The sequence below is a fragment of the Poecilia mexicana genome, unplaced genomic scaffold (assembly GCF_051168715.1).
Source record: "Poecilia mexicana isolate PSO_F unplaced genomic scaffold, ASM5116871v1 scaffold_9, whole genome shotgun sequence".
Classification (NCBI taxonomy): domain Eukaryota; kingdom Metazoa; phylum Chordata; class Actinopteri; order Cyprinodontiformes; family Poeciliidae; genus Poecilia; species Poecilia mexicana.
The window spans coordinates 28818228-28843315 of NW_028263378.1; the positions used below are offsets into that span (position 1 = coordinate 28818228).

Consider the following 25088-nt stretch of genomic DNA (forward strand, 5'->3'; position numbering starts at 1 on the left):
GGTCTGCCCACTATTCACAGTTTTTACTCTCGAGAGGAGATCGAGTATCTGATGTTTTGTTGTCCAACTTCTATTATGACTAATGGAGAAATCCTATAACCTTTGGAGTGTTTGAGTGCCTCACTGTGTTCACAGCACGCCAACTATCTGCAAGGAGGCTTCAGGGTTGCACTCTGCCTGCCACAAAAACTTAATCTGCTGCTGACAGCGTTAGAGGCTCTTCAATCCAACAGATGAGGTGTGCGTTCATGTCCGACCGGGCATCGCCACACTGTTGTTGCATCGAAACTTCTTGCCGCCTTATTAAGACATGTTAACAGCTGATGTACGCCAGACCTGTAAAACATCCAGCAGCTGAATGAAGAACCGAGACGAAGCTGAGATATTGACCTAATGCTCTGCTAGATGTTCAACAAATTGACAGCTTTAACAGTTTTTGTTGATAACTTGGATTTATGGATCCTGCCAAATAATACTCTCTGTTAAGATCACATTACGTAATCCTGAGCTAATGATCTCTCTGTGGTCTGAGCTGCTGTTTGTCTGTTCAGTGACTGTCTCTGACATGACTTCAATGTTCTACCTAATGTTTATGCTCTGCACAGCGACCATGAGCTCATTCCAGTTTTAAAGGGGCAGTATTGAGCCGTTCAACACAATCGAGTAACTATGTTGACTTCAGTTGTTATGAAAATGCTTTATATATAAAATATGACTTAAAGAAATTTGACTTCATAATTTAACACCTTAAAATTGGGCCTCTGTCTCTTTAAAAACTCCAGCTCTTTCATCGTGTTGTGATGACTTCAGAAAGTCATCACAACGTGGCTCCTCTGTTAATCCTTTAATAACGTTTTTACCACCGTTTCACTCATAAGTTGCTCCTATAATGAGCTCAGCAGACGCACAGTTCCACCAAGTATTTGCTAATTGCTGCTGGCTAGTTTGAAGGAACCGAATTGGAAAGCTATATTGCTCTGTGAGGCAGAAACTTGAAAACTGCAGCTCTGAGGAGGAGCTGCGCCTTGAAGGCGGGGCTAAGTCCACACAGGCGTTTTGAACAGCTGAATGGTTGCCACGGAGATTCAAGAATTTCTCAATCAGGGATGAAAGAATCAAACCGATAAAACTATTTAAAGGAATACTAAATATTACTTATGTAGTCATTTAAAAGTCTCAGAGAGCATCATTAACCGAGGAAAACAAAAATTATTATAGGCAATTAAACATTTAAATTTAGAAACCACAATCTGTCATTTATTTTAGATTTTAAAGTTAAAAGAAAATGTCAAACTTTTAAAGTAAGACACTGGAAATAAGTTGTTTACAGCCAAAAGACCAAACAAAAAAAACAACAACTCCAAAGCGGCACGAAATGAAAAAAAAAGATGCTTGTACCATCAACACTTCTATTTAACTTTTTTGTAATTTTTTTTTTTGTTGCAAATAGTTAATGAAAATCTTTCTATATTATATGTCAGAACTCTTCTCAGTTTTGTAATACTGCTATTAATGTTAGAAGTATAACTACTTATACTCCCATTATTGGCCAAAAATAACGGGAGTGGTTTAGATGCAGGTTTAGACCACTGGCCTAGTCAAAGTAGAGGCCTAAATCCAACCGAGAAGTCATGGTAAAATTCTCAATTTGACCTATGACATGTACAGAAAAATGTCAGCAATGTATCATTTTGCTGTTGATTCACACTTTTGTGATACCGTATTGGCCTATTAGATAAAATCAAAAGTGACAAAAATGCGGAAAAGAACAGGGTTTTCTGCAAACTGTTCTCTACCAGATCATGATAACGATCATAAAAAAAACACTTGCACAAGATTTGTTTGGCTTAAGTATTTGCATATTTTGTTCCAGGGAAAGACACACGTGAACATTTTTACAGTTGTTCAACTTGGTTTTGTTTATTATGATTTGTTTATTTGCTTTTTATTACTTCCATGCAAAACTCGAGGGGTTAAAAAAACCCTCGAGCCTGAGCGTGTAATCCTAACAATTTGAGTCGGCAGCGGTAAATAAACACGATATTCCAGCCTCGCGCTTCCCAGCGACTTCCTGGGTTCTTTCATCTGGCCCTGGTTTGAACGCAGCTGCCAGCGTTCCTCCAATGATAGGAGTCCACATGCAGCACGGGGAAGAGAGGCAGCAGAGAGGCGCCTCGCTTTCATAAAAGCAGACTAAGAAGACCGAGTGGAAGCACATAGAGCTGCGCCACGGTGAGGCAGGAAACGGCACCGAGAGGACTGGACCGAATGCAGTCCCGAACACAGAGCACTGCCGCAGATACGTCCCCACCAACAGCGGAGACCAGCGGAGCCTCACACTAACCTTCACCCGGACAAGAAGAAGTTCGGGTCACCTTTGCTAGAAAAAAAAAAGAAAAAGGAAAAAAGAAAGAAAGAAAGAAAGCGTCATTCGCGTGCAGATAATCTTAACAGGGAGCCGGGGGAACACGTTACACTGCCGACGGTAGCTAACCGAGAGTGAATGTACGCTCTCAGTTGGCACACTCATTATTTCTCCGAAAAGTACTGACAGCTTCCAAGAGCCACCGAGTCTCCTCAGACTAATTCAGGTGAAGCTCAGTGGGAAGGAGCCGTCCGCCATGGAGAACGCTCACACGAAGACTGTAGAAGAAGTTTACAGTTATTTCTGCGTCAATGAGAGCACAGGACTTTCTCTGGACGAGGTGAAGCGGCAGAAGGAGAAATGGGGCCTAAACGGTAGGAACAGCTTTAGTTCCCATAGCCTGCCGCTGAGGCTGGTTGCTGCCGTGAATGAGACGCGTTTCATGCATGCTACTGTAACGTGAACGCGGCGTGCTCCGTGTTCTGTACAGGGGTAAAAGTCAGCTACATCATCGGTGATACCCGGTGCTCTGTGAAGGGATTTTGGCTGACGTCACCAGTGCTGACCTCCAGGGTTTCCCATCATTTCCATAGTAACAAATTAGTCATTACTGAGTGTGGCTTATGTAAGGTGTCGTCAATTTTTTTTGTGTGTGGTGTGTAAACAGGTTGCGCCTGTTAACCAGAGCCAAATTATGGTGGCATGGATAAAGTCAGTTTAATTTATTTACACAGCGCCAATTCACAACAAATGTCGTCATGGGGCATTTTACAAAAAACATAATTTAAATTTAATCACACATACGTCATCTAACAGTATAGTAAGCTCAGTTAATTATTCAAAGTAGCTTAAGAAAGTTTCTATCTAAGGACAACACATCATCTCTTGTGGCTGGAGATCTTGCAGGCATATGGCCTGGGTCACTGAAGTGACCCTCATGTGTCAGAGTTAATCTCTGTTGTTCCAGACTTTAACAGCTGCTTTATAATAATATCACCTGGGGGTCACATAGAGCATTCTCCCCTTCTCCTAAATCCCTCCTGACCTTTACGCAAATGGAAAATCTGAATGCCTTTTACCGTAATGTTTTACACTAAGTGATTTAAAATCAGATATTACTAGAAAGTTAGCAATGACTGCAGTAAAACTGGTTGTACAGCTATCGTTTGACCCAAAAAATGAATGAAACAACTTCTCTCTCTCCTTTTTTTTTTTTTTTCCCTGCTTGGATCAACCCGCACATCTCTGCACACAGAGTTACCAGCAGAAGAAGGTACTTGCTTTTGTCTCTGACGTTTGTTCCTGATAAGTTCCTACGATGTTGTTCTTTTTTTTTAGTAACTGTACTCTCCTGTCTGCAGGGAAATCTTTATGGGAGCTCGTCCTGGAACAGTTTGAAGATCTGCTCGTTCGAATTCTCCTGTTAGCTGCATGCATATCTTTTGTAAGTCTACACCGTGGTTTCATCACACATTTTAAATCAGATGTAATACTTCCTTCATACTAACTTCACTTACTTCAACCAAATGTTTACATTAAGCTCCAGCTGCTGGTGGGGGTTTGAATAAATCCAGTGTGATGAAGCAAGTGCGGCGCATGGCGCTGAAGTGTGAACGTCTTCGGTTTGCATAGCTGTGCCGGCGGGTTACGCTTACTTAGGAAGGAGCTAAATAGCTGAGATGGCTCGCAGCTCATCTGAGGAATGGTGACAACAGCGGTAGCAGCACTGAGTCACTGTCACCCCGCTCCTCTGATCCGTAAGAATGATGAGACGCCAAGCAGAACCGCTTCGGAATGACTCAAGCTGATCTCGTCTGGGCTGCTGCTGACTTTCAGTGTTTAATAGCAAGTGGACAGTAGTTATGTAATGACAAAGTGTAAAAACTGGTTCAATCCTCAGTTTTTTGGTTTTGTACTTTCGAAGGAACTTGGATTGCATAAAGGAATGTTTTCCCAAGCAGAAATGAACTGTTGAAGGGGCAGAATTATGTTTTTTCCAGGCACATTTTACCACTTTATAGCATAATCAAGTAACTATGTTAACTTCAGTTGTTATAAAAATGCTATATAGAAATTTGACTTGAAAGACATTTTACTTCGAGATTGACAAAGTAAATTGAAATTGGGCCTCTGCCTCTTTAAGAAGCTCTTTCTGAAACTCCGCCTTCAGGAAGTCATTTCAACATGGCTCCTCTATTAACCCTTTCACAACGTTTTTACCAGCGTTTCCCTGAGAAGTAGCTCATATAATGAACTCAGCTGATGTGCAGTCCCACCAGGTGGTTGCTAATTACTGGTGGTTAGTCTGAAGGAGTTGAGTGGGGGACTTAGATGGGAGGTCTGCTCTGAAACAGCAGCTCAGAGGGAGAGATTCATCCTTGAAGGCCGAGCTAGGTTCATCCAGACGTTTTGCACAGCTGAATGGTTGCCACGGGAGATTTAAAAGATTTCTCAAACATGCATGAAAGAATCAGAGCAACAATCCAGCTATGTTTTTCATGAAGGAATAACATAACAAAGCTCAAAAATTTTAATTTTACATAATACTGCCCCTTTAATACTGCAGCGATTATTTGTGATTATTTGTCCAGATGAACAATTAGCAAAGCTGCGTAGCGATAGACTAACCTCTGCGTCTGCCTGTGTGCTGATATGCAGCTCGCCGCGTCTGTCAGGGGATACAGAGGTGTCGGTGGCTGGTGTCTGACAGGGGAACAGAGCACCACTCCAGACCAAATTTGGACTCTCACTACTCAGGGAGGGCTCTCCATTCAGCTAATGCACACCTCCATGTGCACTTCACCTCAGACCAGTTTAGACACTTTGACCGTCATCAGCCCACTCCTACAGCAGCGTTCCTGAATCGTCCTTTAAAAGTTTTCAGTCGTTTTACGATGACTTTGTTTTGCTGTGAAAATAAAGGATAGCTGGAAGCGATTAGATATTTTCTGAATATTTTGTAAGTTGGCGGATTAATCGGATAGTTACTTTGTGGATTTGTTGATCGGGTGATGGTTGCTGATTGTTGTGAAAGGCTGACTACAACAATCTCCTCGACGGTTTCTGTTTTATGATAACTATTATATTTATAGAGTAGTTATAGTTACATATCCACTCAGCTACAGCAGATGTATTTGTTTCAGGTATTTAGAAATAAAAATTGCACAGTTTAATACATAAAGAGTATATTACATGACCTAATAACTTTAATTGGATAGAAACAAGAACCAGTTATTCCTGAAAGTGGTAAAAGATTGAATCAGTCAAACTTTATTTGTGTAGCCTTTTTCAGAAATGCAACGCAAACTGCTGAACAGAGATTAAGAACAATTGGAAATGAAAAAATCTCAGTTTGATCAAAATAAGTGGAAAAAACGTGAAATACTTTATAAAATGATAGAGTACAGAGAAGTGAGGAAATGCAGAGGAAACATTAGAACCAAATAAAATTGTATCAGAAATCCAGTTTTCCAGGATAATACATAAACTGTAAACACAGAAATGTATGAAATGTAAATCAATAGCAAAAAATATATGTAAATCAAATACATAAGAATATAAAATTTGATAGACTTACTAAATAAATAAAACAGACAATGCAATATGGCAACAGCTAAGTAAATGTCAACTCAAAGCCAGATTTAATAAATAAGTTTATGGTTTGCTTTAAAGATTAATTAAACCTCTGGTTAAATACTAACATAACACTGTGCCTGGATGATGAAGTAAGACCACTTTGTGTGATACTTTTAAAATCACAAAAAGCACATTTAATAGTACAAAAACTCACCTAATGCATCATCTTAAGTTTCATGACAACAAAATTACAAAGGGCTGATTGGATGCTACATTTGGTACGATATGCCCACACAGGATACTTACATGCTCATGTAGAGTGTTGGGCAGATTACACAATGGTACAGAAAGGAAAGTGTAACAGCCTTCACTCAGCCAGCTGACGAACAGTGCACAGCACCACCTGGGAGAGAGGCCTTGAACATCCAAACCATCTGAGAGAAAAAAACACGACTCATTCCAGCGGTTCTTTTAGCATCTCTGTCAACACTTATTGTGGCAAACTGTTCCAGTTTCAAAAGCAAAATGTTTCACTGCCTTCTTGCAACTGGATGGAGGAAACGGACTCATGTCTAGTTTCACTGCCGGCTGTTCTCTGTTGGGCGTCGCGAAGACACAGACATCTTTTGTAAACTTTTAGGCTCTAAATTTTCACTTCCTGAGCAGTAAGATACGTAGCTCTTTGTAAAATTGATTGTTTCATTACATTATGGAAAATGAGCTAATAGCTTGTGACGCACAGGATACTTTTAGAGCTGTTTCTTTTACAGGAACACCTAATTAAGTCATTACGACCCAATGACACACAACACTCTGCTGCAGGTTTTAATGGGCTTAATGAGCTTGCAGGTCAACACACATGGGCTTTTTTTTCTTCTTCTTCTTCTTTTCAGGCAGATTCATGCCTGTACCGTGTATGAAAGCCCGTAGTATTAGGGTCAGAATTAGTGTATTTCTTAGATGTACTTTGGTGAAAGTCTCCAAAAACCTTTTCAGCTAATTTCAGGTAATTGTGTTTTCAGGTCCTGGCGTGGTTCGAGGAGGGAGAAGAAACAATCACAGCGTTTGTGGAGCCTTTTGTAATTTTACTTATTCTTATCGCTAACGCCATCGTTGGAGTGTGGCAGGTGAGACGACGCGTCAGACACTGGAAAGCTCTTTAAATAGCTGCGTTTCCATTCACCACATGATTGCATTATTTCTAAAATAAGTTTGCTTAATGAAAACATGCCAGTTTGAAATAAAGCATGTTTGTCGATAAAAAAAATTAAGAGTAGGATGAGGTGGGTTTTTAAAAAAAACTGGTTAACTTTGCAAAACTGCAAAAACAAACAGACACTTTTTGTTCACGTCACACAAGTCAAATAATCAACAACCGGATGCTGCCACTGATGCAAAACACAAAGAAAAAGACGACAGGAAGTAGTTGGAGGATGATATTAGCGGCATGATTTTTAATGACTTATATGCGACTTATGTGAGAGAGTTTACTGTCTACCTTCAAACATTGAAAAGTCAGGTGTATCTGTGTGAAATGGAGTTATCATAATCGGCCAAATTCTAATCTGGTGAAAGTAATTAAAGGTTTATTTGATCAAGGATGCAAATATAATTCTGTTGCAGAACATCTTAACGTAAGAAACGATAGTCTGCATCCTTTAGTTAGATTTTACCAGCACTGTAGATGAACACTGTGTACTGGAAGTTATTTTCGTCTCAAAGAAAGGCTTCGCATTGAAGAATAATAAAAAAAAAAAACTGTGTGGGCTGGCCATTCTGAGTGATGTTTGCCTGGCTATATAATGATGAATATTCTGGTGAAGGGAAACTGGGAAAAGACTAAAAGAAAAGGTTTATAGAAAACTGAAATGTGACCAACTAAAATGCATAATGAACACAAACATGCTGTAGCTCACAATTGTATTCATATTCCCAAAAACTTCTCCAGATTTTTTTCAAGTTATAATCGGATTTTATGGGGGAGACCGACACAGAGTAGTGAATATTTTTTTAGTGAGATTATTAATATGGATGGTTATTCAAATTTGATCTCAAATAAAAATGAGAAAAAACAAAATAGAGTAAAAACCTTTTGTCAGTTTTGCACATTTACGTTTACTCAGAGTGGAGGGGAAGCTTCTGTGAACATCAATTTTCAAGGTTTGCTAACAGACAAATCTGCTTTGATCTAAACCATTCCAGCTCTGGCTCTATGTTTAGTTGAACCTCCTACTCAGCATCTGGTTTTTTGCAAGTCTTCTTTAAGAAATGTCACTGTATTTAGCTCCATCCATCAACTCTGACCAGATTTCTTGGTCTTCATGATGCTGTTTGTTCACCAATATTCTCTAACAAACCTCTGGGGCCTTCACAAAACATCTGGAATAATACTAAAAGTAAGTTACATACAGTGTGGACTCTGTTTACTCATCAAGCAAAAGCTAGATAAGATTGTACTGACACAGTTTTCAGATGTCTAAGTGGTAAAAATGTTTAAAAACTTCACAATTATGAACTACCATGTTGGTCTATCCAAGTGAAATAAACTTGGTTTAAAAGTTTGTGAAGAAGTCCTGCAGATATGAATACTTTTGCTTGGCACCTCAGCTGTTGATGTGGCTTGCATCAGTAGCGAATACAGATGTCGCACCAAACTCTTGTCTTCCTCACCAGGAACGCAATGCTGAGGACGCCATCGAGGCTCTGAAAGAGTACGAGCCGGAGATGGGGAAGGTGTACCGGCAGGACAGGAAGACGGTGCAGAGGATCAAGGCCAGAGAGATTGTACCGGGCGACATTGTGGAAGTGGCTGGTAGGTTTCCCTGCATTCTTCTTTCTACTTGAACTCATTTGACTTCATATCTTGCAAAAGCCTATATATTAATATAATATGGAAAAGGTTTAAAGGAGCAGTACTTTGTAAAATAAATTTTTTTGAGCTTTACATTATGTTATAATTTTAACCCTCATCAAAAACACACCTGCAGTGTTGCCTTGATTCTTTCATGCATGTTTGAGAAATCCTTGACTCTCTCTTGGTAACATAGTTACTTGATTTTGCTACAAAATGGCACAATGTGGGTTTAAAACGCATAATACTGCCCCTTTAAAAGACCAAAACCACTTTTAAATATTTCATATTATAAACTTTTTCTGGATATTTAGACAGAAACCTTTTGTTTTCTTAGGAGAGTTTCTGAACGTATTTCTCTCTGCTGCAGATAAGTCCTATAATTGCTCGAAGGTCACGATTTACATTTAGCAACAAGCTCACGTCTGTCCAAGCCTAAGAGCCACTGCAGAGGTGACTCACCCTCCAAATGTGATGTACCGGTACTTTGAGATGTTCCTGTTAACCCATTGTGTCTAAGCGATGGGTAAAACAAAAAATTAACACTCCCTTGTCCTTTTAGTTTGTGTTTCTACACACACACACACGCCTATTTTAAATTCATCTCCTGCATCCTCCCAACAGATCCGCTGTGAGATTTTTCCCACTGTGCTGTCAATGAATTGAGCGCCGGAGTAATTCTTTCTGGCAAGGTCCAGTCAGCGTATTTCAGCAGCTAGAAAATCCTCAGGATGTACAGCTCTGCTTCTGAAAGTGCCCACTCACTTATATAATTCTGCAGAGGGATGAGCGGAAACCGGCATGCCGAGGAATGTCCTCAGAAACAGCGGCTCCATCTCGTGCTCAGTATGAGCCTAAGTCGATGAAGCGATGGTCACAGTTTGTGTGGATAACAAAAGGTTTTATTTTTAGCCATCATTGGCTGTTTAGATTATGGAATGCTGTATTTATAGAGGCAGTGACAGTCATGAAAATGACAGGTGCCTGGTCCCACCCTGAGCCTCTCCTGATCATGGAACATAGCAACAGAGGGACTTCATGCTAACCTTGACAGGGACAAATGGAGTCAGTCCTGGTCTTAATGTTTGGGATTTTCTCTGTTAAAAGAAACTAACCTCTTAAATGTTTGGTTCAAACTTAAAGAGAGACATAGAGAGTAGGTGATGGTGGCAACAATGGTAGGTGAATAAATGTGTGAAGGGCGTTGGGTTCCTCTGGACTTGAAGGAGTGCTATTCAAGTACAGGTCATTTAGGATTTCCATCTACGGGTTTTGAAGCGAATCAACCATCAATGACGGTCAGAGTTCACTCGGCAATCGGTGGATCGATAATTCGATCTGCCTATCTTCATTGTTTCTGTCCCTGGAGAAGACGATTCACCCACCTTGCCTGCTTGTGTTGGTCAGAAAGGCCCATGGGGCAAAATGGCAGTCTGCCTTCTGTCTGCCTGCCCCAGGGCAGCTGTAGCTATGATCCAGTAGCTCTCCATCATCACCGTGTGAATGTTCCCTTTGAGATTTCAGCTTGAGATATGAAGGGGATTATAAATAAAATCGATTGTCATTATGAAAAACAATGTAGAAATTTCTCTTGAGTTTCCTGCCTCTGGTAAAGCACAAATCCACTATTGTGAAAATTCGCTTTTTGGCAAATGTGTTTCCATCTCCCCTTTTGTGCATTAATTTTCTGTTTAGAAAATCTAAAAACGACCTGAAACAAATGTAAAGTTTTTCGAATTTTGCTGTTTCAGTCCATCTTTTCTAATGAGATACTTCAAAATGTGCATAAAAACATTGATGGAAAGAGAGCCAGTAGCTGTTGACCATAAAATTGCACAAGTTAGAATTATGAAAATAAATATAATTGCATATCACACCAATTTTGGACAAAAAATCTAACTTTTTTCCAGAACAAGTTGCTGCGGTAAAATTGGGTGGTTTTTCAGCAGTATCGAAATGTATGTATTTCGTGAAACTTTAGTGGAAAGACTTTTTTTTTGCTTTTCTTATTAAATAGAAACACTGCACGTGGAACTTTTTTTTTAAAAACGTTAGCTTAATATTTACAATGTTTTGCGGACGTTTGTAGCTAGTAGTGAGACGCGCCCTCCCCTCCTGCAGAAAGCTCTTGATGAAAGCAGCGGGATGCCGCTCTGTCAGCAGCACAAGGCTTTCTTAAAAAGAGCATCCCAGCAGGCAGCAAAGAGCGGACGTTTTATCCCGCAGTCGGGACAAACTCGTCAGTTGTACACGCATCCTAAATCCTCCTCATATCTCTTACAATGGCTCCCGTCCTACTATTCCCCCCTGCCCTCCCCTAGCCGAGCTTCAAAGTGACCCGTGCCATGTGGAGGCGGAGTGTGATGATGATGCAGAAGCTGGCCGGGTGGCTGAGACGGAGGACGCAGAGATGAGTCCTCCGTGGCTTCCTCTTCTGTGGGAAGAACAGCCAGAAAGCCCATCCTGCATCTCCCAGCTGCTGCTTTCAGCATTTCCATTTTCTCATGCCTGAACACAGCTTCTCTGTTAAAGTTTTCATTCAGACCTTGATCAATGTCAACCCATTTCATTTATTTATGCAACAAAATTGGTGATTGTATTCTCTGCATTTTTTTTTATATATCAGTAGGAGTGATTATTTAAAGATTTGCCATAAATAATAGTTTATGGTTTTATGACAAGGCTAATAAAGTTAGTTTACAAGCTCTGTTTGGATTTAAGTCCTTGTCATAACAGTGCACTCTGTCAGCTGCCAGTTTACTGTTTGGTTTTGAGGGCTTGCAAATTTGGATGTTCTTGTTGTGGAGTTCAATTGTGTGTGTATGTGTGTGAGAGAGGAGCACTCCTGTTCTACCGGACAGAGAGTTGGAGAGAGAGCAATGACCTTATAGGGAAGCACTTCTGCAGATAACCGTTCCACCCTGCTGGGCTCTGTGCTCTGCAGTTACTGTACCCATCAGCACCCGCCGCTGAGATTCCAGACACCATGGAGAGTATGTGGCATTTACTGGGGTCTGGCAAGTGTCCGTTGTCACCGAGGGACGGTCTTTTGGCCAAAGGTTCCCACTTGTCAGCAAGACAGAAGCACTCTCATTTACCCCGACTGGGGAGACGGACAGGAACACAACCTCAGGGGGTCAGAGGTGCAGACGGAGGTGAGGCGGAGCTTCTCATCTGGCTCTGACCGATCTGCAGAACCACAGCTTGGTTCAGTAGGATTGTATATAGTGTGGATAGAAATTTTCATCATATGTTTAATGTTTACTGTAAATGCAAAGTGTTATAGGAATGTTATGATGTTAACAGCAGTAATCCTCTGGCGTTTAGATGTATACAGATTCTTTACCACAACCGGTCTGCCGGCTGCACGAGTCTCGTTAGCTCTTTGTACCGTGGTGACTGCTGGGTATCCGTGCTATGCTCTCCGGTGACAGTCGAGATGCTGAGATGTCAGTCTGAAGAGAGGAGGCACACACTTGGAACATGAGAGCAATGCAGTCCTCCAGCCTGCTGTTAGCGCGTCTGTACTTTCATCGATCGAAGCGTCTTCATGTTGGCAATTTAATGCAGCTGCAGCTGATTCATCTTCCACTCACCACTTTAAATATTTAGTAGGGATTTTATGCAAATGTGAGTATTTTTGCAAACGAAAATCTAAAGTGTGGATTGCTTTGCTATTCAGCCCCTTTTACACAAATACCCTTAATAACATTCAGATTCCTTCAGAAATCACCTAATTAGGAAATACTCTAACCACGTGTCATTTATTGCATCCTAATTGTGTAGGACTTAACCGATTAATCGGATCAATCATGACGAATCGATTATTGAAGTAATCATCAACTAATTTAGTAATCAATTAAGCTTTAATTGGAGTGTACAGACTAAAAAAAGCAATTTGATGAAACAACACACACACCAAAAATGTGCAAAAAATATATACATTTTTCCATTTAAGATAAAAAAAAGAACTGTAGATATGTTCTATAAAAACTTGTCAATGACATAGTTACAGCTTCACCTGGTTCAAATTCTGTAAAAGATTAAAAAGTCTTATAAATCACATTTTGCTTTTTTATCAGTTCATGTAAAAATTAGTCAGTGTTGATGTTTGAAGCAACAATGCTGTGTTGTTACATTTTAGGCAATAACATGTTTTTTTTCATACTTAAAGAAAATAATTGTATTGTTTATTTTTTATAGTTTATGTCTTTTACTGTCTAACCAGTGTAGTGGAGATTAGTGACAAAGTGTGTGTACTGTGTTAAATGTATTTTTGATTTCAGACAAGCAGCACCCATGAGGGCGCCAGAAAAATTTGTACAATCAATCGTAACCTATTTAAATAAAAATGTGCGAAGAATTTTAATAGCTACGGACTAAGCAATACAAAAGTAACTAATCTGTTCTCGAAAGAAATTTATCTGGTTGCCCCTGGTAACGGAAACAGCATTATGTTGCATCATGTGGCAGCTATCTGCTGCTGTTTTATGACAGAAAACTGAAATCCTGAGAAAACAATGTAGAGACGATGCTTTTATAAGAGAACTAACCCCTTGTTAAAACTGACGAGTTTACATTAGCAACAGGGAGCCAAGAAACCAGCGACCTGTTAAATATTGATTTATCTTTCCCATCAGCAAACTGTTAACTAAACATCACGCTTCTGCTAGCGCTGTTGCCAGGGGAAACGAACACTGGTGTCCGGAGTCGAGGCTGAACGGTCACAGTGAAACGAACTTGCAAAACAACACGTTTGCAGACACGTTTAGGTTTCCTCGCTTTATTGACTTGTCATTTGCATTTCTCAAACACTGTTGATTTCTGAGTTTGAATCGCGCCTTTCGCACACACATAAATGGAGCCGATGATTTAGTCAGTGGGAGATGTGTTGGGAAGCCTGTTGATGTGAAACGGCCCACTCAAAGTGACAGCCTTTGTTCAGCCGCCATCGGCACATGGAGCCTCCAGGCTGTCTCTGAGGAAGCCTGGACCGCTGTCGCCCCTAACATACAGCAGGTGCAGTTGCCACTCAAAGCTGGACGCCTTCAGTCTCAGCCTCACCTGCTATTTAAAGGTCTGTTTAAAAAGCACCTTGGGGAGTCACAACGGGCTTAATGCATCACCAGGTGTGAACTCAGTTCAGCGTGTCTGCAATTGCTGGAGTCAGAGATGCATTGGCAAGCAGATATAAACCAGCACAAGATGCTTGGACAGCAACCAAAGAGGATGTTGACATAGAAGGACAAAGGATATACACATGCGTCATGAATGCAGGTCTGCAGTGGGACGTTCTGGACACTTCTGGCTTTTAATAGAGTCGCAGATTTTTAACAAGGTGCATGCAATCAAAAATTACAAAAAAAAAAGAAGTAGGACGTGTCACTTCCTACTTCTTTGGTCATCTGTGTGAGATGTATTTGTACATTTTGTTCCTGTGATATAAAACATTAAAAATGAAACAATAGCCACAGATAAAGCCCAATTCACTGTATGACTCTTTTCCTTTCCACTCATTCTGTTCACTCTCTCCATCAAAACAGCACATCGTTCCTTTTGTGTCCCTCAAGTTAATTCTTTCTTTTTAAAGGTACTGTATTAAATAAAATCAACTTTTTTGAGCTTTACATCATGTTGTGATGTAAAAAATATACCTGGAGTGTTGCCTTGATTCTTTCATCTGTGTTTGAGAAATCCTTTAATCTCCCATGGCAACCATTCAGCTGGTTGTCACAGGAGATGCCTCCTCTCTGCTCCTTCAGACTAGCCAGCAGCAATTAGCAAACACCTGGTGGAACTGTGCATCTGCTGAGCTCAAAACGTTAAAGGGTTAATAGAATAAACATGTGGTGATGACTTCTTAGAGGCGGAGTTTCAGAAAGAGCAGGAGGTTCTTAAAGAGACAGAGGCCCAATTTCAACGCATTAAATTATGAAGTCAAATTTCTTTTAAGTTGTATTTGATATATATTGCGATTTTACTATGACTAAAGGTAACATAGTCACTTAATCGTATTATAAAATGATACCATGTGACTGCAAAACATATAATACTGCCACTTTAAATGGAACCTGGTTGTTAAAGATAGCACCCACAGCAAACAAATGTGAAGCTAAAAAATGCGTGACTTGTAGTTTGATTTTAAATATTACCCTCTCTGCCTCTTGGCAATGAATAGTATATGTTGATCGATCTGTAAGGTGCAGTCTAGTCACAGTCGTTAAAAGTGGCACTGAAGAAAAGAATGCTGATCTAACTAAACAACTGTTCACGACTCTGCTTTGTAACAGTGTTCATACTCAGTGTTGCTTTTTCACCAGCTTATTGTTCTAGTGTTGTTTTATAGCAGCTCAGCCTGTTGTAGCATTTGAGGACTAAGATAAGAGTAAACACTGCATATTGCCACTTAAAAATAATCTGTTCTAAATTACCTACTGTAAATATTCATTTTATGTAGAGAGAACGTGGTTTGAAAAAGTGTTCTGCCTGAACGTTTTTTGTATTTATAGTAATATTTTTATTTTAGTCTATAAGATGACAAAATTTGCACATATTTTGTCGTTTGATGTCACCATTTCAAAGTATTGAATCAGATTTTATGATTAGAACTTGAGTAATATTTTTACTAAGTACTTTTTTACTCTTACTTGAGTAATTTCATGGAAAGATACTTTTTATTTTACTTGAGTAAAAGTAATGTAGTACTGCTTTACTTTGGCTCCTCTTTTAACCCTTTAACATTTTTTACCAGCATTGCACTTAGAAGTAGCTTGTATAATGAACTCAGTTCTACCAGGTATTTACTAATTGCTGCTGGCTAGTCTGAAGGAGCTGAGTGGGGAAGGCTGCTCTGTGAGGTGAAAGCTTGGAAACTGCAACTGCAAAAGCTGCGTCTAGAACAGGGGTGTCCAAAGTCGGTCCTCGAGGGCCGGCATCCTGTATGTTTTAGTTCTCTCCCTGGTTTAACGCAGCTGGATCAAATGATGGCTCATTAGAAGGCCTAAGAAGAACATTGACATGCTGAAATGGTTGTTACTCCCACCAGGGAGAGAACTAAAACGTGCAGGATGCCGGCCCTTGAGGACCGACTTTGGGCACCCCTGGTCTAGAAGGTGGTGCTAGGTGCAACCAGGTGTTTTGCCATGGAGAATAAAAGAACATTTTACATACTACTGCCCCTTTAAAAAAGTTAACTTGAGGGAACCATAAGGAATGATGCTGTCTTGATGACAAATGAGTTAGAAGCAAGAGTTTCAACTCCCTTTGTTTTGATATCGTTAGAAAATTTGTTATTTGGCAAGCGCCTGTTGTTTCCTTGATTCTTACTCTACTATTGTTGTAGGATGTTTTGTGATACTCTGACACAGTTCCTAGGTCTATATGTGGATTTCGCCTGTGGAACTGTGCCATACCGTGAACCATTTCCCCAGTTTCCACGCCTTTTATGTACCATTAGGATGTTGAATTGGGTCACAGCAATTCCGTCGCATCAAGATGGGCCTTTTCCTTTGAGACTGGCCTTTTATGGCTCACAAGTTCTTCATTTCCTTCTTTTTTCTCCTCTCTCTCTCTGGTTCTCCCTTTCTTCTCCTGACAGTGATTGCTGCACTGTTTTCCTGTTGGGTGGCACAGCAAACATTTTGTAATGAGCGGCACTTTATCATTCCAGTTACAGCAAAGCTAAGTAATTGCCTTCACAGCACAGGCATCTCATTTGTTCAGCCTTCATTTGGCCAAGATGAAGGCCAAATAAAGACAGCCCTTACCAGGAACGCGATGAGGAGCTACTCAGCTGGTGAAAAAATATATCACTGATATGCAAAGGCTGCAGCCGCAGCCCTCTATGAATCAGTTTAATGCCATTGTTCTGATTATGTTTCTGTTTTATTTGTTTGTGTACTCTCTCTAACTGGGCCATGTCTGGTTGTAGTTGGAGACAAAGTGCCTGCCGACATCCGCATCTGTTCAATCAAGTCAACGACTCTGAGGGTAGACCAGTCCATCCTGACAGGTGAGGCTCACAACATGGCAGACGCCAAACACTTTTTATTCAGTTCTACCTCACAGCGCTGTTGCTTTTATTACTTCTGTTTTGTTTTACCTTTTGCATTACTATGAAGTGATTAAAGAGTAGTTCACTATCTGCTTGGCGACAGAGCCGTTCCCTGACAACCTTTAGGAAAAACGCCACATTCTTATGGTATTAGCACAAGAATTCAAAACAAATATATAAAATCTAGTGACAATCAAATGTTTTTTGTTGAGTTAATCACATTTTAGTCAAAAGCCATACATCAACAAAGTAAGCAACATTCTCAATTGAAGAAACCCTTTTTTGTTCTGTGTTTTCCTCGTAGGTGAATCTGTGTCTGTCATCAAGCACACCGACCCCGTCCCGGACCCTCGAGCCGTCAATCAAGACAAAAAGAACATGCTCTTCTCTGTAAGACAAAATCTACTCTACTTTCTTCTAGGGCTGGGCGATGCAGCTGAAATCATGTTAAAAGCGTTCATATCTGTCGATATTGATAATTATTGGTTTGTTTTTTTGTTTTAAATATGCATGGCTTTTCCTGTTTTAGTCACAGTTTTCCTTTGTTATGAGGCTCAATGGCAAACATGAATCTGCTGCTTTGCATGTTACTCAACAGGTTGTTGCTAGGCAACCAAAGAGTGAGCGAGTTAGTTTAGTTTGTCATGAGAGCTTGAGCGGCTGAAGCCTTTCCTCTGCATACATCCCCCAGAATGCAGTGTGGTTCAGACGTATTATCTATTGATAATACGTCAATAGACGTATTATCGTATGTGATAGACACGTATGTGATGTGTGTCTATCACATACGTTGCTATTGATTTATTGTCAAGTCTTACTTTCTTTAAAACATTTTCGTAAAAACTTTGTAGCACATATATAGATTGTTTTGTCGTTTCAAGGTGTGTGTAACGCTGACAGGTGTGTGTGTGACCCGCCGTTTCAGGGCACCAACATCGCCGCCGGGAAGGCCGTGGGCGTTGTCGTGGCCACGGGCGTCAACACGGAGATCGGGAAGATCCGCGATGAGATGGCGGCCACGGAGCAGGAGAAGACGCCGCTGCAGCAGAAGCTGGACGAGTTCGGCCAGCAGCTCTCCAAGGTCATCTCCCTCATCTGCATCGCCGTGTGGATCATCAACATCGGCCACTTCAACGACCCCGTCCACGGCGGCTCCTGGATCCGCGGGGCGGTCTACTACTTCAAGATCGCCGTGGCACTGGCCGTCGCCGCCATCCCCGAGGGCCTCCCCGCTGTGATCACCACTTGCCTCGCCCTGGGCACCCGCCGCATGGCCAAGAAGAACGCCATCGTCCGCAGCCTGCCCTCTGTGGAGACCCTGGGCTGCACCTCCGTCATCTGTTCGGACAAAACCGGCACTTTGACCACCAACCAGATGTCTGTCTGCAGGGTGAGGCTCACAGAAACACACACACACTCACACACTCCCTCTCTTGGTGCATTACTAAGCAGCTCTGTGATCGGTGTCTTTTCATCTTTTTACTTCCTGCCTGCAGCCTGAGGACGTTGTCAGAATTAAGACTGTTTTCCTTATGATCAGGTATCCAGGGTTTTAACAAGCGGATAATGTGCTGCTGCTCCTCTTATCTACACGCAGCTGACAACTTGCAGAGCTGCTGTTGCATAACTGACCTTGCGTCACAAAGCAGCAAGACGGCCAGCCTGTGGTTGCTGTTTATCGCTCTGTATTAATCAGCAACACCACGCAGCTCCTTGACCATACATTATGGAAAAGGACATTTTGGCTGTCAGTAATATTTAATCCTTTTCTTTGCATTTTTTATATCACTTTTGTTCTATAGGTTGCTGCTGGCCTGTCACAATAACACATTTGTCCCAGAAATTATTGCAGTAAACGATAATATTGTTCTTTTGAGACCATTTTCAAATGCGGTATCAATAATGGCATAAGAGTGCATATTTTCTCTCTCAGACTGATAAACTTTAACTGTGAAACATATTATAAATATCCAAAATGAAACACAATCAAAACCATAGAAAATGGATTTTGATGTCTTTGTAAACAAAACTGCCCTTCAAAACATATTAATAATCAGAACAGAAATTATTGATCTCATTTTAATTTACCATGCAATTTGTAATTGCTTATTGTGACAATTACATGGGAAGTTCATGATCAAATTAGAAAGATGTTAGATCTGATTCTTCAGATGATGATTTTGATTGAATTCATTTTTTCTCTTTTCCTATCAACTATAAACACATAAAAGAGAACAAATGTGGAGAAACTGACTAAAATAATAGGTTGACTTGGTCAAACAAGTAAAACAAAAACTGCAACAAACCTTCTTTCAAATGGTTCAGAAAGTACAATTATGAATTCTAAATATAGTTGTCGCCGATCTAGAAGGTTTTTATCCAGTATAGGGATCAATAGAGCTGTTGGTATCTCTGTCAAGCGTCTCTACTTACACTCCATCTGCTTCACCAAATCTAACCTAGTGACTAGGTTAAGATAGTTGTTGGATTTTGTGTTTAGTTGATTTAATAAGAAAGAATATCTGATCTGTTTGAGTTGCAAACCTCCAGGTCTGCCTGGCACTGTGATTTCTTCCTTCTGGACACAGACAGCTTTACTCTTTACTCAGGCCTCCTGGCAGTCTCTTTTGTTTACTTCTGTGAAGAAACACTTATTTCTGCCTCCCAGCTCGGAGCTACCAAAGACACACTTTGTAGCACTGCAGGCAGCTCACTGTTCGAACGATGCTGCCCCCTGCTGTCCCAGTGAAGAAACAGAAGCAGTCTTCATGATTTCAACTTCTCTGATTCTCAGATGTTCATACTCAACAAAGCAGAAGGAGAAAGCTGCTCTCTGTCAGAATTCACCATCACAGGTTCAACCTACGCACCTGAAGGAGAAGTGTGAGTGTTACGAACAAATACAGGTGACAAATCAACTTTTTACAGTGTAAAAAAAGCATATTTTAGACTAATACGCCTCTTCACAGTTACCAAGATGGCAAACCAGTGAAATGCTCCCAGTTTGAGGCTCTGGTGGAACTGGCCACCATCTGTGCACTGTGTAATGACTCCTCCCTGGACTTCAATGAGGTTGGAACAACTTGCTTTTTGAGATGATTAAAAACTAAAGATAAACACATTTCATTTTCAGGATGACAAAGAGGGAAATGAGTAACCTGGATTGTGTTTGATCAATCAGGTGAAGGGTGTGTACGAGAAGGTGGGTGAGGCCACAGAGACTGCGCTGACCTGTCTGGTGGAGAAGATGAACGTCTTCGACACAGAAGTCCACAACCTGTCCAAGATCGACAGAGCCAACGCTTGCAACTCGGTGAGTGGCAGCCGCCCACGGCTCCCAGTCAGCAGGTTTTTCTCACTGACCGTGCCTTTCATCGCCTCAGGTGATCAAACAGCTGATGAAGAAGGAGTGCACCCTCGAGTTCTCCCGGGACAGAAAGTCCATGTCCGTCTACTGCACCCCCAACAAGTCCCGCTCCTCCGTCGGCAAGATGTTCGTGAAGGTAGAGAGGAAGGAAAAAAGGGCTGAGAGTCTGTCTGCGGCGCTGGGTTCAGTGGGAATAATTAACATCCCCGTTCTGCTTCCCAGGGGGCCCCGGAGGGCGTCATCGACAGATGCACTCACGTCCGAGTGGGCAACACCAAAGTCCCCCTCTCTCAAGGCATCAAGGAAAAGATCATGTCCGTTATTCGCGAGTATGGGACAGGTCGGGACACGCTGAGGTGTCTGGCTCTGGCCACACGAGACAGCCCCCCTAAAACAGAGGACATGGTCCTGTCCGACACTGCCAAATTCTCAGAGTATGAGGTGAATATTTTCACTCAGTAGCTTTTTGAATGGGGCGACTGAAAATAATTGTTGAGTACCTCAAGGTTCTGTGTTGGAACCTTTTGCTTCTTAGCTTATTCAATGATGATTTTCCAGAATGTTGCCCATCAAATGTAACCTGCCAGATATACGCAGATGATGTTGTTTTGTATCCCGTAGCAACAACAATGGACAGCGGCTATGTGTAAAGTTAATGATTGGTTGCAGAGCTCTCATTTATGTCTTAATTCATCCAAAATTTAAAAATACTGACAGTAATTCTAGTACTCAAATAAACAGAAGCACTCCCTTCCAGCATTTAGTCCACCCCAGTATTTCCATCCAGCAGTGCCTGTGTCCCGCTGGGAGGCCCATTAGTTAATAATGAATGGGTCAGCATGATTATTTTATGTGTACTAAAATAATCATTAGTTGTTGCCCTACTGTGATTTTAAGCAAAGATGTATGGATCTTAAGGTTGTTTTATACATTTCTTTGCCGTAGTGTTATTTTGTGGCTGTTTTGTTCTTTAGCATCAACCTGCCAATAGGACTGGAGATGGAAATTAGCCACCTGGCTATAATCTCATGTATTTACATGTCAGTGTTTGTTGATGCACATTGTCCCATCTAAATCCTCTGACGTTTGTCTCCCTTCCTGCCTCCCCAGTCCGACCTCACCTTCGTTGGCTGTGTGGGCATGTTGGACCCGCCCAGGCAGGAGGTGGCTGCCTCTATCAAGCTGTGCCGCCAGGCCGGCATCCGGGTCATCATGATCACGGGTGACAACAAGGGCACAGCCGTGGCCATTTGCCGGCGCATTGGCATCCTTATGGAAGACGACGACATAGAGCACATGGCCTTCACTGGGCGGGAGTTTGACGAACTGACCCCTTACGCCCAGCGGGAGGCTGTGACCAAGGCTCGGTGCTTCGCCCGCGTCGAGCCCTCCCACAAGTCCAAGATCGTCGAGTTCCTGCAAGGATTCGATGAAATAACCGCCATGGTAAGCAGCCATAGGAAGGAAGTCACCAGCTTTGTTGATAATCTGCTGATGTCGAAAAAACACAATTTTGCAATTGCAGTGTTTCGATTATATAAAACACACAATTAAAATCGTACTTGAATGGGCTTATCACGATAACAAAGTTTGCTGGACTATACATATCATCGTGCAATAACACATTCTCAAAGATCGATAAACTTTAAATTCTAATCAACATCTAACACTGGAAATGGAAGATATTTTAAATATCTAAAATAGATAAATAAAATAACAGAAACCATAAATAAAGACTTATGAAGTGTCTGCGAAATTGTCCTTCAACAGAAGGGCTAGTTGAGACCAAAACACCAGACTTTTGGTAGAAAGAGAGAAAAGAAGAAAATTATAAATCATGCAAATGGAAATTATTGAGCTTACTTTAATTTATATTGATTTACTGCTTATTGTGATAGACCTACCCTTGAATAAGTTAGTTCATACGAAAAGTCTTTAAAAAACACGCCGCTCCATCATCATCCAACTATTTCCTGTCATCTTCTTTGTGGTTTGAACCAGTGGCGACATCTGCTTCTTGATCACGTGACTTGTGTGACACGAAAAAAGTGTTTCTATTGAAGTTTTGTGAAATAAACCAATTTTGATACGGCCAAAAAACACATCATCCGAGCATCAAAACTTTTTATCGAAAAAACAGAGTTTTGGAAATTGGCACGTTTCCATTAAGCAAATTTATTTTCGAAATGTCAAATTGAGGAATTATATGGTGAATGGAGTCCTGCAGTACCTCACTGTGCCGTGTTTGCCTCCAGACGGGGGACGGAGTGAATGACGCGCCTGCTCTGAAGAAGGCAGAGATCGGCATCGCCATGGGGTCCGGCACGGCCGTGGCCAAGTCGGCCTCAGAGATGGTCCTGGCAGACGACAACTTCTCCTCCATAGTGGCCGCTGTGGAAGAGGGCCGAGCCATCTACAATAACATGAAGCAGTTCATCAGATATCTTATCTCCTCCAACGTGGGTGAGGTTGTCTGGTGAGTTTCCTCTGGTGCCCTGCAGCAACTGATGTTCTCTCATTTTTCAGTGCTCTGTTTAGAAAGAGAAATAGCTTCTATTAAATGAAAGTTATGTGTTGCTTTGGAAACAAATTCAACCCTCTCATACTTCCTCATATTTTGTTATGCTACAGCCATAACAAAATAAACTTCCAAAATAGTAGATGTTATGTCTTAGTCCAAAACATTGTAGTGCTAAATTGTGAGCTGGAGGGAATATTGTACATGGTTTACTGTTGTAGCCCATTTTTACCTTTTTGCAGACTGAAAGTTTTGTTCATTCAAAATGATTCAGCTGGAGCTTAATAAAAAATATGTTTTTTCCATATTTGATAAAAATGCCACTATGTCCCCTTAAAATATATAAGACAGATAGTGTGTGAAAATAACTTTAACAAAAGCATATTTTTATGAAAGTTACCAGTGCAGCTTTAACAGGATTTTTGATCATTTTGTCTCAGATTTTCAATAGGATTTAGTGCTGAACCTTGACTAAGTCGTTTTATTAACACATGGATGTACTTTGGTTTGAATCATTCCTTGTTAAAACTCTGTATGTTTAGATCCATTGGTCTACTGGAAGGAGAAGCCCCACCCAATTTGAAATCTTTTGCATTCCCTCACAGGTTTTCTATCAGGATTACCCTAAAAATACACCAGCTTGTCTTTTGTATCTTGTGGCAAACTTTGAACAGGACTCCTTTAGACTATGGGTTAGGGGTATCAGAGTAAAGAGTACTGGAAACAAATACATTCCACATTTTTAGATAATTTTTTTTCGTTCAAATAACGTGAAAAGCCATGTATCATTGTCCTTACAGTCACTGCCTCTAGTTTATACTAATTTGTGTTGGTTATCACATAAAATTGTAACATAATACATTGAAGTTTGTTTTTCTGTATCTTGACCAAATGCTGTTGCAAGGTACAGTGAATCAGGGTAAATGTGAAGTAATTAGAGATGCACCAATCTGATATCAATATCAATATATGTATCAGTCCTGATGTTGAAAACAATTCTAGAGCTGGTATTAGTGACAATGTGCCTGATCAACAAGTCTTTTTATTCAGTCTGATTCTATGTTTTATGCTCTGAGCGACGTCATGCTTTATTATTTATTTTACATTATATTTAGAATTCCTAATTGCACTTTCAGAACCCTTTGAAAGAAGATTTGTAAAGTTTATTTTGACATGTTTGACCAAAGTCAGTCAGTTTCAATTTCTTTATCATTAATTTTACATTAACTGCTCTACTCCTAACTGCACTGACTACACAAATTAAAGTTGTTTTTATGTTTATCCAAGCTTGTGAAGCTACTGGCATATTTAAGTATGCTGTTCTGGTAAATGAAATGAAAAAAAAAAATTTAATTGCGTATTCACATTTATGTCTGTTTAAAAAAAAGACACATTTTAAGTCAGTTCAGCTCGGTATCGGTCGATACTAAACTTCTGTTATCGGTATAAGAAGTGAAAAACGTTTATCGGTGCATCCCGAGAAGCAGTGGTTCATCCATGAGTGCAGAGTAGTTCCAGTTTGTTTCTGACAGCATTTCTCCTCCTGTCAGCATCTTCCTGACCGCCGCTCTGGGTTTCCCCGAGGCTCTGATCCCAGTTCAGCTGCTGTGGGTCAATCTGGTGACAGACGGCCTCCCCGCCACCGCGCTGGGCTTCAACCCCCCGGATCTGGACATCATGGAGAAGCCGCCCCGTAACGCCAAGGAGCCGCTGATCTCTGGCTGGCTCTTCTTCAGATACCTGGCTATTGGAGGTTAGCTGATGCAACCAGAAAGAAGCTGTCATCTTTGCTGCTACCTTCTTTTGGTTTTATTAATCTTTATATTCTGTGTGACGAGAATGTTTTTTCTGTCTCTGCTCCCAGGTTATGTGGGCGCTGCCACTGTGGGAGCTGCTGCCTGGTGGTTTACAGTCTCAGAGGACGGCCCACAGATCACGCTCTACCAGCTGGTAAATGTCCTAACAGTAGCTGTTTCCACTCACCATAAAGTTCTGCAGATTGAAATCATGAAAATAAATTTGCTGAAAGGAAACATGCCAATTTTGAAAACTCATATTATCAGTAAAAAGTTTTTGCGCTAGGATGAGGTGGTTTTTCCACTGTATCAAAATAATATTTACGCATCAAACGAGTCACGTGATCAACAGGATGTTACTACCCAGTATCACACAGTTCATAAAAAGTTGTGTATCATTTTGTAAAACCCAAAATGCTGCATACGTTGCCGCTCCCAAGTATAAGGGGCTTGTTGCGCCAGGTTTGTTTGGGGACCAAAATTGCAGCGTTTGTTACATTTCCAACGGATGCTATCCTCTTTCACACTGCACTGTGCCAAACGAACCAAACTCTTTGTTTCC

The 25088-nt window shown here is 41.0% G+C and overlaps 1 protein-coding gene across 2 annotated transcripts in view; it reads left to right on the forward strand.

The window, feature by feature from the left end:
• The first annotated feature begins 1745 nt into the window (after positions 1-1745).
• Positions 1746-25088, forward strand: part of atp2a2a (ATPase sarcoplasmic/endoplasmic reticulum Ca2+ transporting 2a) — a 28562-nt gene continuing 5219 nt past the window's right edge. For both annotated transcript variants that reach the window (XM_015009568.2, XM_015009569.2), the window contains exons 1-17: positions 1746-2739; positions 3621-3638; positions 3727-3809; positions 6964-7068; positions 8615-8753; positions 16723-16803; positions 17150-17235; positions 17771-18235; positions 19640-19728; positions 19815-19917; positions 20027-20158; positions 20229-20348; positions 20435-20653; positions 21323-21658; positions 22468-22688; positions 24281-24483; positions 24595-24680. In XM_015009568.2, the coding sequence (XP_014865054.2) occupies positions 2622-2739; positions 3621-3638; positions 3727-3809; positions 6964-7068; positions 8615-8753; positions 16723-16803; positions 17150-17235; positions 17771-18235; positions 19640-19728; positions 19815-19917; positions 20027-20158; positions 20229-20348; positions 20435-20653; positions 21323-21658; positions 22468-22688; positions 24281-24483; positions 24595-24680 (2604 nt within the window). In that variant the 5' untranslated portion in view covers positions 1746-2621. The remainder of the gene's footprint in view (positions 2740-3620; positions 3639-3726; positions 3810-6963; positions 7069-8614; positions 8754-16722; positions 16804-17149; positions 17236-17770; positions 18236-19639; positions 19729-19814; positions 19918-20026; positions 20159-20228; positions 20349-20434; positions 20654-21322; positions 21659-22467; positions 22689-24280; positions 24484-24594; positions 24681-25088) is intronic.